Source organism: Protopterus annectens, chromosome 16.part0, assembly GCF_019279795.1.
Source record: "Protopterus annectens isolate FY-2018-M chromosome 16.part0, PAN1.0, whole genome shotgun sequence".
NCBI lineage: Eukaryota > Metazoa > Chordata > Ceratodontiformes > Protopteridae > Protopterus > Protopterus annectens.
In genome coordinates, this window is record NC_056750.1 from 23,947,177 (window position 1) to 23,961,367 (window position 14,191).

Here is a 14,191-nt window from a genome sequence, read left to right on the forward strand (position 1 = left end):
AGTTACCTCCCTATTAATATACCCCACAGATGCCCATGTTATTCAGGACCCACCCGAATGGTTTGGGGTGTGCAGCTAGACTCGTAAGGACTCTAGTGGTCGTTAGGCTAGTAACAACCTACGAACCTGCTTCAAAACAAAATAAATCTCCCTCCTCGGCAAACCTAAACAGTTTTGAATGTAAACCTTATCATTATATCTAAAAGCCATCATAACAACACAACTAGCTAAGATGCCATCCATTTTCACAAGGCTAATTATCCTCTTCAGACTTCCTGTATGAATTCAGCAACCTGCCTCAGCTCAACCCAATGACTCTCCACCTTCTATCCATCCATCTTTCCCCACCATTCAGTCCACTGTTTTACTTTAAATAAATAAAATACAAAATACATCAATCTTCGCTTAAAACAAATTTCCCTAGATACCCTAATTGGTGCTGATAACCTAACTGTATATTCTACTGCAAAGAATCCCCAACACTCACCTACGCCATTGTATAAAGAAAAATATTATTTATGCTCAACATCTGGAAAACAGACTAAATCAAACCTTATCTAAAACAACCCAAACCTGAAAATGCATCCCAATTTTGTCCCATTTCCATCCTACACACAACTGGAAAAATACTTGAAAAGATCATTTACGTGCAACTCAACAATGCCCACTTTTTTTTCTTAAAGCGAAAGGCGTTCTATACAGGACAGCGCACTCTGACTGTGCTATGGATCCATACTAATTAGTTATTCCAAACAAAGGTAACCTACAGGGACCCTTTTTGTTGTTGTTGATCTCACCAAGCCCAAAAAAACTTAACCATATTGCATAAAACCACGGCTTCTCTTCTCAACCTCCTAAATAATGACCCCCCCCCCCAAAAAAAAAGACTTATCCTCTTTGTCCAGACTCAGACCACTGTTTAAAGATTGTCTATTGCAATAAGCCCAATTTATGTACTCAGTGGCAAGACACATCACCATATCTTTCAATTGTCCAGATTTTTGCAGAACGTCCATATTTTTGCCTCGCATTTTCAGTATTGAACCCAGGTACCCAGGATGCTGTGCACTACAATCAAAGCAATGTACCTCTACAGCATCTGTGCTGCTACCTCTACAGCATCTAAGCTATTCTTAATAAAATGTGTGGTTTTCTGGCAAATCATTGAGGACCGAGTGAGGTCAGTGCAAAACCTGTTGTTCTAGCAGCGTTCTAAGCGTTTAAGATTGATAAATCTAGGCCTGATTTTGGGTCTTTGTACCGCCACTGTTTTAGCTTTGTCACCATTTCTTGTACATATAGGTTGAGAGGCGTGTGCATCATCTATCCTCTCTTATGCCTTCGATCTTCTTTTTCATATTATTTCCCTGCCTCTCAATCTCTTCCTTCTTCTCTGTTCCTCTCCCAGACTTTAGGCCCACTGCCATTTGTTCCTTTCTCATTCACAAATTTGTCTGAATCACATATTTACAGACTAGAGCATTCTATTTGTAAATATTGTATATATGCTTCATACAAGTGCCCAAGACTGTTTTAATATCTTTGTCTATCTGTTTGATCAGTAATCATTGTAATTTGTCTCAACCGTGCCCGGAAATGGACCATTGCGATCAGTGCATTACTCCAATAAAGGAATAAATGCAGAATGTAGCATATTATCATAAACACAATATCCTGTAATCTTTAGCACAGAATAACCCAATTAGGTTTGAACCTGATGAGGATAATCGCTATCAAGGCCTTGTCTACGGACATAACTCTCAACCTCTTCACTCAAAAATCAGGACAAAGTCCAAAATAGTAAGAGATTAAGACCCAGTGTCGGGGTCTCTTTATTCATTGGTATTTTGCATTTGGAAAGCTGTTAGAATAAGTGAATGCTCACGTGCATGCGTTTTCTTGAACACTACAATGTATATAAATTCAAATCCACGTATTGTTTCTTGATTTCATTCTTCATTATTGTATTGACAAAATTACACATTTTATGAGAGACAACGCAAAATCCTGAGGAAAAATCAGGGATGTCCATGAAAGTCTGGGATAGATGACAACTATATCGATATAAACATTTTATTAGGAGCTGCAGATGTGCAATGCTGGCTTTCCTTGTTATACGGAACTATGCAAATGAAATACATAACCACCGAACACGTGGCCAGGTGTGTGCGTGTGTGTGTGTGTGCGTGCGTGCGTGTGTGTGTGTGTGTGTGTGTGTGTGCGTGTGTGTGCGCGCGCGCGTGTGTAAGGCTCACTGTTGACCAAGAGTGGTTGTGTCCCAAAATGTTCATAGGAATATATGTGTTCGACGCTTCAGCAAGTAATTTATTTGTACATAGGCCTACATATGCATGTATGTGTATATGCATTTCTTCTTGATTTGCACTATTAGTGGACTTGTCTGGAACACTAAACTTATTTGCCGAATCTGAATTTAAAGGGTAAACACAATCTCTATCACAGCCTTTCCTATTGCATTCCCGGTAAAGCGGGACAGTGTAAGTAAGTTCCTCTTAACCTGCACCAGTTCTTCGTTTAGGTCTTCCTTCCAGAGACAGAACATTTATGTTCCAAACTGGAAACAACAACTTTTCCAGGCGAATTATCCAAAAATAGCACTTTGTATGCACCCACATTTTAAGAGAATTTCCAACGTTGTTACTACAGCGGGCGTTGCCCCTATCTTACTATTGTCAAACGGCATTTGAATGCGTGATTTATCCTAGCAGCCAGCTATTCAGAATTATAATTATGTAATTACTGTAAGTGGTGTTAATTATTTGTGGGCAGTGCAGCAATCTGTATTTATTATTGATGTTCTGTTGTGTTATGCTTGCGTATTGACGTTTGCATTTTTCAGGTGAGATTTATGTATGGACCCCAGTAATTTGAAGGCATGGTATACCAGCTCTGACACCTCCTAAGCGCACACACGGTTCTGTTCCTTTTTATTAACCCTAGAGATATCACCTACTTCCTTCCTTTTTATATCATTTTATTTTGTGCAGGTACTGCTGCAGTACTTAACCGGTGCTTATTAGATTCCTGCTCAGGCAACAAAGTAAATTCGAAGTTGTTGCAAGTTGTAGTGAAGTGGTCAGTAATTGCCTTCCGTGGTCTTATTCGGTGCGAATCGATTCTGACCATAATACATTATGCAGTTATATATGTAGACTACAAAATGTCAGCTGTTACATACTGTATACCCTCACGATAAAGACGCGTTTCTGCAAGCTACAACGTTTTGGTACATTTATTTTGTCACTGTGTCTTTTAATTATATTTATAATACATTATTAAAACCGCGTTTTATTATCATCTTAGTAGTTATTAGTACATGAAAAGTATTACCAATTTTTTCTGCCCACAATTAAGGTGCAACCTCACCTGATATTTGCGAACATCTAAAATACTTTACACGACCTTATTTTAAAACTATGACTTGTTTACTCAGCCTCCCTGGTACATTTATCTAATATATTTCTTAGATTTTTTCCACTATTTCAGACTTACTTTTTCTTGCAGTTAACCACTTTAATCCCTAAGTGATTGCTTCGTTTTTTTTTAATGTATTTCTTTTTAATGCACTAACCCAAATAACTATATTGACAGACTTACATGCACGCTTGTTTTATTTGGCTGAAATACTACTGTACTGGGAGGCCTGTGGCTAAAGCATGCAGTTTTACAGATTTCACGAACACTAACAGTTTACTGACTTGTTCCATCCTCTGATTTGCAAAGTATTTAAAATTGTAATCCATTGTTGGAGTGTTTCAGACTTGATTTCCAAATAACCTTAATTTCCTAATTAGTCAAAGGATCCCTTTTTACCTGACGCACTGGATTTTATGTTGCATTATATAAGGTTAAAGGCCTTATGGTAATCTGACTTCTATCCTAAATAATTGATTATTACCGTTTAAATGTGTCCTATAACTTTCTAGGAACTGGATGCCTCTAAACATTTAGGCTAGGGGTATTGAGGGCTGCATTCCGTTTTACGGCACAAATTCATATCAACTTTCTAATTATTATTTGTTGAATAGCCGAATAACTGGCTGATTACAAACATTTTGATTGCATGAAAAATAAATAGTTGGAAGGGAATGGAGGGAAATGTTAATTCAATAGAAAGCTTTGGAACACACCTCTCTACTTGTTTAATCAAGACAAAGCCAAAACATAATGGGGGCCAAAAGCTCAAAATAATTGACATTTTTAGATATTATTCTATTTCACTTAAAAACTTACGTGCGTTTTCTGAACTATAAGAAGTAAGAAACTTTAATGTCTGGCATTATTTACTGACTAATCCTCAGTGATTTGCCAGAAAAAAATATATGAGGGACAAGACAAAAATATGAGGCAAAAAACAGTGACGTTCTGCAAAATTCTGGACAGTTGAAAAGTGATATCTGTTGCAGACACGGAGGTTGCAGTGTTTCTTCACTTACTCGAAAATGGTAATGTTTAAACCATTTTTGAAAATAGTTATTGATTCATGTAATTGGACACATGAAAAGAGTGAAGCAGACCGTCATCATTTAGTTTAGGAATATAGTCGGGTGTCATTTTCAATGCATCTGTAGTTCATTGAGGAGGGGTAGAGTTGTTTATTTGGATCCACAGCCTCTTTTTATTTTTATTTATTTATGTATTTATTTTATTTTGTTTTATTTATTTATTTTCTGTACGTGTATATGCATGTGTTTGTTTTAGTCGTTGGACAAGCCCACTAATGGCAAGTGCCTTTTGAGCACTGTCCGGTTAAGTGACTTGCAGTCAGGCCAGTGGAGGCTGGGAGAGCAAGGAAGTCAAATCACAGACTAAAGAAAGAAACTGGTTGCCCTATAGGAAAGTGTTAGTTGGCTCTTTCAAATGTTCATAAATATCAGAAGGGTTGGCATTTGCGAGTCGAGGGCATTTATTTGCGTCTATTGAGAATGGGCACAAGGACTCTCACATTACCACGAAGGACGAAAATGTAGGGGTGGAGACGTTTAACCCTTGGGTGCTGAGCTGAGGATATTACTGGGATGCTTTGTAAAGCTACTGTCCTAAAGGTTCATGCATACTTTCGCACACTATTTGAAAATAGATTTGCGTTTTGTTGCACGTAGAAAGTAAGTTGTGTGTTATTTTTAATAAATCGTGTGTCTCAACACTGATTTTACAATTTTGCTTCTCATCTGTAGGGTAATATGGCTGAACAGCTGACATGTTGTTTAGTGCTTCCTTTCTGGAACGCATGTGTGTATTATAGTTAGAAAGATGAAAACGCATATTTATTATCTTGGAAACCACAAGTTCTGAACTTTGGGAACAGCTCTTAAGCACTTTTCAAGGTTTTTAGACACCTTAATTAGTTTATCAGACTCCAGCACAAATGCCTAAGGGTATGCATGCGTGCATATATGTATGTAGTATGCACGTGTGTAAGTATGTATATATGTTTCCACGTATGTATGCATGCATCTATCTATACAGACAGAGGGAGAGAGAGTCTTGAGTTGAGGTAGATATTTATTAAACTCAGAACCATGCCTCTCAACTTCTTAGAGCAAGAAACCTGGACCAAGCCACAAATAATGGGGGGGGGGGGGGGGGGCAAATGTCTAGAAATAGGGGCACTTTCTAAATATTGCTCTTTCAAACTTATAAAGTTGATAGAATAATATGATTTGCATTAACATGAATTTTCTGAATGATATGAAGTCTGAAACTCAAATGTTAGCCATTATTTTCTTACTTCAATCCTCAATGATTTGGCAGTGATTTGCCAGAAAACCATAGTTTTTTTTTAGAAACGGGAAAAGTTGGAGGCAAAAATCCAGACATTCTGCAAAAAAATCTGTACAGTTGAGAGGTATGCGAGTCAGAACACAGAACACGGACACAGATGGACAGACAGACACCTACCTCCTGTTTTGGTACCACGTTTTGACCTGGGTGTCAGTAAGGTTCAGAGATGCAGCAAGTTCCATCCTGTCTTGCACACTTAGATATTTCTGTCTTTCAAAACTCCTTTCCAACTGGGCCAACTGATGGTCAGTGAAGGCTGTCCGGGCTTTTCGGGGCTTCTTCAATCGCACAGGTGGACTGTCTCGACTACTGGAAATTTCTCTGTCTCCTTCTTCTTTTACTATATAACGAAAAAGAAAAAAATCAAAGGGTAAACTGTCGATCAAAGGGAGACGTGACAGAAGGTGAAAACAGCCAACATGTAACTTAAAGGGGAATGAATGAATCAATCATATCAACATATAAACCCGCGAGGCTTGGAGTTGCATTTCTTCTGACATGTTATTGATTGTACTAGTTGTGGACTGAAAAAGAAACTGAAAATCGATCTTGTGATTATTAGTAGGAAGCAGATCTAAGTCTGCCTCACTGCACACTTATTGTTCATTATTAACAGATACGAGAGAGAGAGAGAATGTGACTAGTAAATATGCATTTATTATTTTCCTGATAGTTTAGACATGCCTTAAAAATATCTATCATTTAGCAAAAATTACGAGTCAGTAATCTCATTCCTCGCAAAGTTAGGTTATGTGCCACAGATCCAGTAACAAGTATAATAATTTCTCGGTAACTATGTATGTGTATGTGGGGGTATATATATATATATATATATATATATATATATATATATATATATATATATATATATATATATATATATATATATATATATATAGTCTCTGCCATATGTGTTTCGAACTTGTAATGTTCACTCTACTGAAGTAGATCTCTCGCTCTCTCTATATATATGTATAATGAACTGATTGTGTTGTTAATTATATAGATGTGTGTGTGTGTGTGTGTGTGTGTGTGTGTGTGTGTGTGTGTGTGTAGACATACATTTATAGGTTCATAGGTTTATCTATTTAACAACTAAATGAATGCTGTACATATGTGGAAGGGGGAAATGTCCATGTATTGGTTATTATAATTCAAGTAACCCATTCATGGACCACCGTATTTAAACGTCCATTGCTCACCTCTCCAAGTTTTGCGTTTTTTAGTGTGTTTGGATGTCTCTGTGTGGTGGCATAATTAACTGCTAATCTTAATTGATGGAGAAGTCCCTTCCGGGTATTATATACATGTTATATATGCAAATCCGGTTATCCTTCTATGTTAAAGCTAAATGATAAGGTGCTCTTTAATGTGTGTGTGTGTGTGTGTGTGTGTGTGTGTGTGTGTGTGTGTGTGTGTGTGTTGTAGGTGATAGATTGGTGGTAGTGACATTCTATTTTTACAGTGAACAAGTCAGTCTGCAGAATTTTACTGATGCTTAACTTTGACATATGCACCTCAAAGCCGCAAGGAAACAAGGAATGAAGCCGAACAAATCATAACCATGGTTAATTAGTGGTGAATGTTAAGATTTGCTATACTTACAAACTACTGTACTGTGCAGAAAGGGGGTAGAACATAAATAAACCACTAATCTCGTTATGCATAAAAAACTGAGCCATAGTGTATGTAAGCTGGGTGCATTAGGTGATGACATGGCTTTATGGTGCATTTCACCGTACATGATTTAAAGGTGACAAGACTGTACTTAAATTTCAGTTGATTCGTCTCTGTAGGAAGACAATAATCCGGCTAATTGAGTCACCGGGGAACTAAATCCTTCAAGCAGTAATTCGGAATCTTCAGACCAGACAGGAGCTAGAAATCACACCTCTCTATCTCTTAGCCCACGAAATCTGGACAAAGCTAAACATAATCGGGGGAGAAATGACCAAAAATAGTGACACATTTTAAATATTACTCATAAACTCCCAACAGTTGCTAGAATAAAAGGTGTTGCATAAAGCTTCTGAAGGATAAGAACTCTGAAATTCAAATGTGTGTCATTATTTAGTGGCATCAAACCTCAGCGATTTGCCAGAAAACCACAAATGTTGTGAGGGACAGACCAGAAATATGAGGTAAAAACATACATCTGATCCTCTTAGTACAAGAAATCTGGACAAAGCTAAACATAATTGGGGAACAAGTTGCCAAATATAGGGACCCATTTTAAAAAGTACTCATAAACTTCGAAAGCTGCTAGAGAATAAAAGGTGTTGTATAAAGCATGCATTTTTTTCTGAACGTTATGAAGTCTGAAATTCAAACGTGTGCCATTATATAGTGACATCAAGCCTCGGCGATTTCCCAGAAAACCACAAATACAGACAGACCAGAAATATAAGGTAAAAATCTGGGCATTCTGCGAAAATCTGGAGAGTTAAGAAGTATAGCTATAATGTACTACAGACGCACAGAGTATCATGCCCTGCTTAGTATTATAACACTGGTTATGGCCACAGTAAGAATACAGTTTTAAAATTACTTATTAGACCTGCTTAATTGGTGTTACGGGTAAATTATATTTTAGATGGAAACATTCAAGTTGCATTCTTTCAGTAAAGTAAAACAGACGAAAACATGTCTACGCTTATCCTGAAAATTGTTCATCAGATAAGGAATTTTATTCTATGCTGCTGACTGAACGCTATGAATAAGTTTAAGAAAGACTAAGGTATTTGCTGATCATTTAAAAAGTGACTGCAAATATAATGACTTGCCTAACTTGTCTTCCTTTGGCCACAAATGGTGCTACCCGGAGGATAGTTGTGTGTGTGTGTGTGTGTGTGGGGGGGGTAAGGGTGCACCCCACACAGAATTTTGTCCTGGGCAGAGTTGACAACATCCAGTGAAAAACAGGGGAGCAATCTCAAGCATACCTCTTAACTTCTACACACATGAAATCTGGAAAAAAGACAAAAATAATTGCAGGACAAAGTCTCAAAATTAGGGACATATTTTAAATATTGCTCATAAACTTAGAACATTACTAGAATAACTGTTTTTGTATTAACATGCATTTCTGAATGATATAAAGTCTGAAACTGAAATAAATGCCATTATTTAGTGACTTCAGTCCTCCATTATTTGCCAGAAAACCACACATTTTATGAGGAATAGACCAAAATATGAGGCAAAAATCTGGACATTCTGCGAAAATCTGGACGGTTGAGAAGTATAAAGTCAATATTAGCGGAGTCCTAATCCTAACACTCGCCGAATCAGTTGCGATTATTTTGCGATTTCCTCGTGTTATTAGTGGTATATATGGATAATATAGTGTGTTTATTACATCGCTGGACATTTAATAAAGTTGGACAACACGAGAGATGCGGCTTCTGCAATATGGAAGTGCTCGGATCGGACAACTTCAAACATATTAAATTTGCCTTTCTTGGGTTTCCCCCGAATGTAGTGAAAGAAATGAGAGAAGCAGTCTTCTTTTCTGCAAAACCATTTTTTTGCCTTTTCCCTGAACGGTAGCAACATCAGGAATAATTGTATTAAGTAGCAGGGAGATGTGGTTCGCTCGGGGGTCTTGTAGTTTTAACATTAATTTCGGATAACGGCCCCTCACGTTTTTTATCGTTATACTGTATACTGAAATAGGTTAACTGTTTCTTGGAGTTTACACTTCTTAGCACCTTGCTTCCTAAATTAAGACATGAACTGGCTGAGCACTTAATATTTCAGGGTAAAAGTAACGTGTGGAACATTTGTTAAAATATTTGAACAATATTAAGAATTACTTTAACTTTGTTTCTCTTTGTTTATTTTTATGCTATTAGAAAATGAATTTGGAGATATTTATGTACATTATTTCACAAAGTTTATTTATGACGGATAAAACGGAGATGTTAAAGAAAATAAGGCATGGAAGGGGTATTTAAAATAGTTTCAGCAGCACTTTTTAATATAGTGATGTACTTTTTAAAAAAAATAAAATGCAACCAATTGTGAAAAAATGCATGAAGTTGATAGCTAACACAGAAGGCAAATACAACATGGATATCCCTGAAAATGTGTAAATGTTGGACTATTGGTTTCTTGCTCTTTGCTTTCGTATCTGTCATCAGTTCATAACAGAAATGTCCTTTATGTATGCATGTTTTATTCCACATACAAAGGTATAGCCAGAAATGTCTATTTTGAACTCCAACATCTCTACCAATCACCTATCATTTAAAAAGTACACAACTCACACAATTTTGCCCCAAGACACATATGAAAGAGAGACGTTATTTTTCAGCTGTTGCCACTTATAATCTTAACTGCCTTATTTTAGAGGCTCCTTCATATAAAATAAGCAGGTTAGTGTAGCTCCATACTGTAAACATTTATTTAGACAACTATAATTCTTTGCTCTTTTAGTTAATAAGGTTTCCACAAGATAATCAGAAAAATTTAATTAATACGAGTACATCGACTATACGTAGGTACACCCTTATCCACATTCCTTGCGTCGACCATTGGTGTAGTAGCTTAAACCCAACCTTTGTAAAAGTTTGACAACAGCACCACAAACGCTGACACACACAGGGAAACACAGTCTCCCCCCTCTCTCTCTCTCTCTCTCTCTCTCACACACACACACACACACACACACACACACACACACACACAGTCATCACCTCTTTAAAAGTAGGTTCCTACTAAATCCTGGCCTTTCGGCCCACACAACTGTATACATTTGTATTTGTAAAACAGTATCATTATCCAGATTAATGTAATCAATATTCTTGTTTGTCACACTATCTATCTATCTATCTATCTATCTATCTATCTATCTATCTATCTATCTATCTATCTATCTATCTATCTATCTATCTATCTATCCATTTACTACTACACAATTCCCATTTACTGAAGTGATCTTGGGACAAAAACTTTTAAAGAGAACCCGTGAACAACAAATTTAACAGTTACAGAATGCCAAAATTGTGAGCCTCTTACAGGCAGCAAAATTAATTGAAACCTATGCGTTTCACAATGCAGCACAGAAAATAAGTAAAATGTCAGCTCACTAACAACATAAGTTGGTGAAATAAACAGACATATCAGATATGGGCATGTATATATATATATATGTCTATATCTATATGTGTCTATAGATAGATGGATAGCTAGCTAGATATTTGTTTATATAGCTCATATTACTCGAGTTATACTCTGGCATTAGAAAACATTGTTTAAAATGGCAGCCTATAACTCTAAACCATACCTCTAAACCTCTTAGCACAAGAAATCCAGATAAAAAAACTAAAATAATGGGGACCAAGCGCCCAAGATATGGACATGTTCTAAATATTGCTCTTTTAAGTTTAAAAAGTTGCCAGAAAAACAGGGTTTTCTAGCGTGCATTTTTTTCTGAAGGATATAAAGTCAGATACTCAGATGTATATCATTATTTAATAACTTCAACTCTTTGTGATTTGCCAAAAAAATGATAAAGAACAGACCAAAAATGAGAGGCAGAATCCGGATATTCTGCGAAAAATCTGGACATCTGAGTGGTATGCGTGCTAATTTTTCGATAAGAACCAATTATCATAATACAAGTTTGTTATAATTTGTATTGCTGTTATCAAACTGACTATTTTTAAAGCAATCTGGTTTCGCAATTTTTTTTGCACGCCTGCGGCTTTTGCCTTCTTGTTGTCTCTGAACACTATTGAAACTATAACTTATTAAATTAATTGTTTTATAACTGTGAATAATTGTAAATATAATTTGCAGAGATTAAAGTCGGTCATTTCTCTCGCTTGCCACACACACACTCTGCATATCTATACGTGTGTGTGTGCGTGTGTATAATTCTATCTATCTATCTATCTATCTATCTATCTATCTATCTATCTATCTATCTGTCTATCTATCCATCTGTCTATCTTTATGTTGGTGAGTACCCTTTGAAAGCCTAGAAGTGATGATTTAATTCAAACTAGGAAGGGGATTCATTGTTAAATATGTGTGAGTGTTTGTATGTGTTGCATTTTCTCCAAAACAAAGTTATGCTACACAAAACACACAATACGGGATGCATTAGTGCTCGATCGTAAAGTTTGAACAACTAGTCATTCATTTCAGAGGGCGGCAGCGAAAACATTACAGCTTTTAAGGGTTTCTTAATGCCATAACACATCTATCTGTCTGTCTAATCTGTCAAATTCAAGTACATGTTTGTGGTTTCTACATTACTTTTGCATAAAATTTGTAGCAAAATATTTCCAAGTGCATTTGTATGTCTTGCTCAAGAGGAAGGTTAATTTCCCCAGCCATCTGGGTCAGGAGCTGAGAATGTCAGATAACCGAATAAATAAATTTAAGTTTGACGTGACATATTTAATTAGCAAAGGGAGAAAAAATCTGCCAGAACAGAAATGAAAGTACAGTTAAGTTAAATATATCAAAGAAGAGCTGAAGAGATGCCCTCTATATACACACACATTTAATTGTATCTTTTTTATTATGTGTATGCGTATAAGATATTTAAGAATTTGTGAGACATTAGAAATGTGTATTATTTTAAGTATATTTAAACACCAGCATTCAATTTCTTTTCTTGCCAAAGTATTGCTTTCCTAAGATTTTATTCGCTTTACTTATTAACTGTCGTTACATAAACAAATCATGTTTTCACTATACTTAAGACAGAGAAATACATTTTAACATAAGAATGAAATATTCACTCTTTAATTGGTCACAATGTGTTACATGCGTCCATCAAAAAGGTAACTTTTCAGTTCAAAAATATTAGTTTGTGAATGCATTCTGTCAACTTCCAGAAAATGCTTAAGTGCACGTTAAACGCTGGTGTTTTGTAAGTCTGTGTTCACAGATGTTTAGTTAGGATCATACAAACAACGCATGGACAAGAATTGAACATGACAATCTGAAGTAAAATAGACTTCTCAGGAAATAACAGTTGCTGTGCGTTTAAATGTGCATTCTGACGACTGAAGATAAATGCATTTTACAAGCCCCTTAATTAAGCATAGTTGAGCAAATTAACTTGGAATGTGATGTACTGCAGTTATAAGGAAATAATCAATGTGAATACATCCCTTCTTACCTTTATATTCAGAGTCTGAGGAAACATTGCTACTACTTTTCTCCAGTTTGTCTTTAAAGTCTTCTCCAGTTTTAGAAGGGATGCGCCCAGTGTCGTGGGCAGACTGCCCATTGCTCGAATAGGGCGCGCATGCTGCTAGGGGCTTGCAGTCTGCTAATATGTCCCTAATAAGAAAAGAAGATGTGACAGTCCGAGACTGGGAAGGCGCTGATCCCTGCCCCAATTGAGGATGAGAGTCCAACCCAGCCGAGACTCCTGGTCTCTGCACAATGGTGTCCACACATTCCGTTCCAGGTGAACTGGGAGAAGAGCATCCGCTACCAACATCTGAGCAGGGGCTAAGTTCCAGGGGGGACCTGCACTCACCCATCAACGTATCCCCTTTCGGTGCAACAGGACTTCCAGGTCTGTGAGATAAAATAGAGTCAATTCCAAAACCGTTAGATCCTTCCATTGCCAGCCCGTTTCTGTTCAACACGGGCACTCGAAGACTTCTAACCAGCCTAAGCAGAACGATCAGTTGCACCGGATCAATCCTTTAAGATCAAAATCGGGAAAAAAATCACTTCTACTGAAGAACCAGCATTAGGTGACAGATTGCATTCATGCAGTCACAAGCATAAACTTTTATTTAGAAGCAGGTTAAAGTACAACAAAGGTTTATAGTGTCACTGCTGGCATGCTGGTATTTATACCCCAAATCAATGTTGCCTGAAACATTTGAAGAGCTAATAATGCAAATATCGATATTGAGATGGACGGCTTAGTACCCTTTTGTCTATAGCAGCCAAAACGATGTTAGTATCTTGGACAAGAGCTGATTAAAAAGCCATAAACGAATGGCCAGAGGGCATCTGACAGCAGCCCAGTTTACCATGGTTTGATGGTGCTTGGAGCAGAATTTTCACTGACAGCAGATTTCAGCACCCGGACAGAGGCTGAATTCAAATTAGCACCTTAGACAGAGGGCTATCAGTGACAGGTTAAACAACTTATCAGATCCAACCTTCCAAATGACATTTTTCCTTAAAAAATGAACTTGTGTCACTATGTTTGGTTTTAAAGGCACTTGAGCCACGTGTTTGCAGGGGCTCGGTTCCGATTGGCTGCCCCGTGTCCATGACGTCGCGGGGTGACTAGGAACTTGATCTCTTTTCAGTTTGATTAAAACAGACACCGAATTAATTACAGCACAGATCCAACTGTTTACAGGCAATTTTCACACTGTTTGCTTTCATTACATCATTGATG

General features: G+C 37.0%; 1 protein-coding gene across 1 annotated transcript in view; it reads right to left on the bottom strand.

The window, feature by feature from the left end:
- BARHL1 (BarH like homeobox 1) overlaps positions 1 to 13,968 on the bottom strand; it is a 28,588-nt gene extending 14,620 nt beyond the window's left edge. Inside the window, exons 1-2 of the mRNA XM_044057785.1 lie at positions 12,941 to 13,968; positions 5,923 to 6,145 (exon numbers count right to left, since the gene is read on the bottom strand). Coding sequence (XP_043913720.1) covers positions 5,923 to 6,145; positions 12,941 to 13,394 — 677 coding nt within the window. The 5' untranslated portion in view covers positions 13,395 to 13,968. The remainder of the gene's footprint in view (positions 1 to 5,922; positions 6,146 to 12,940) is intronic.
- Positions 13,969 to 14,191: the final 223 nt, after the last annotated feature.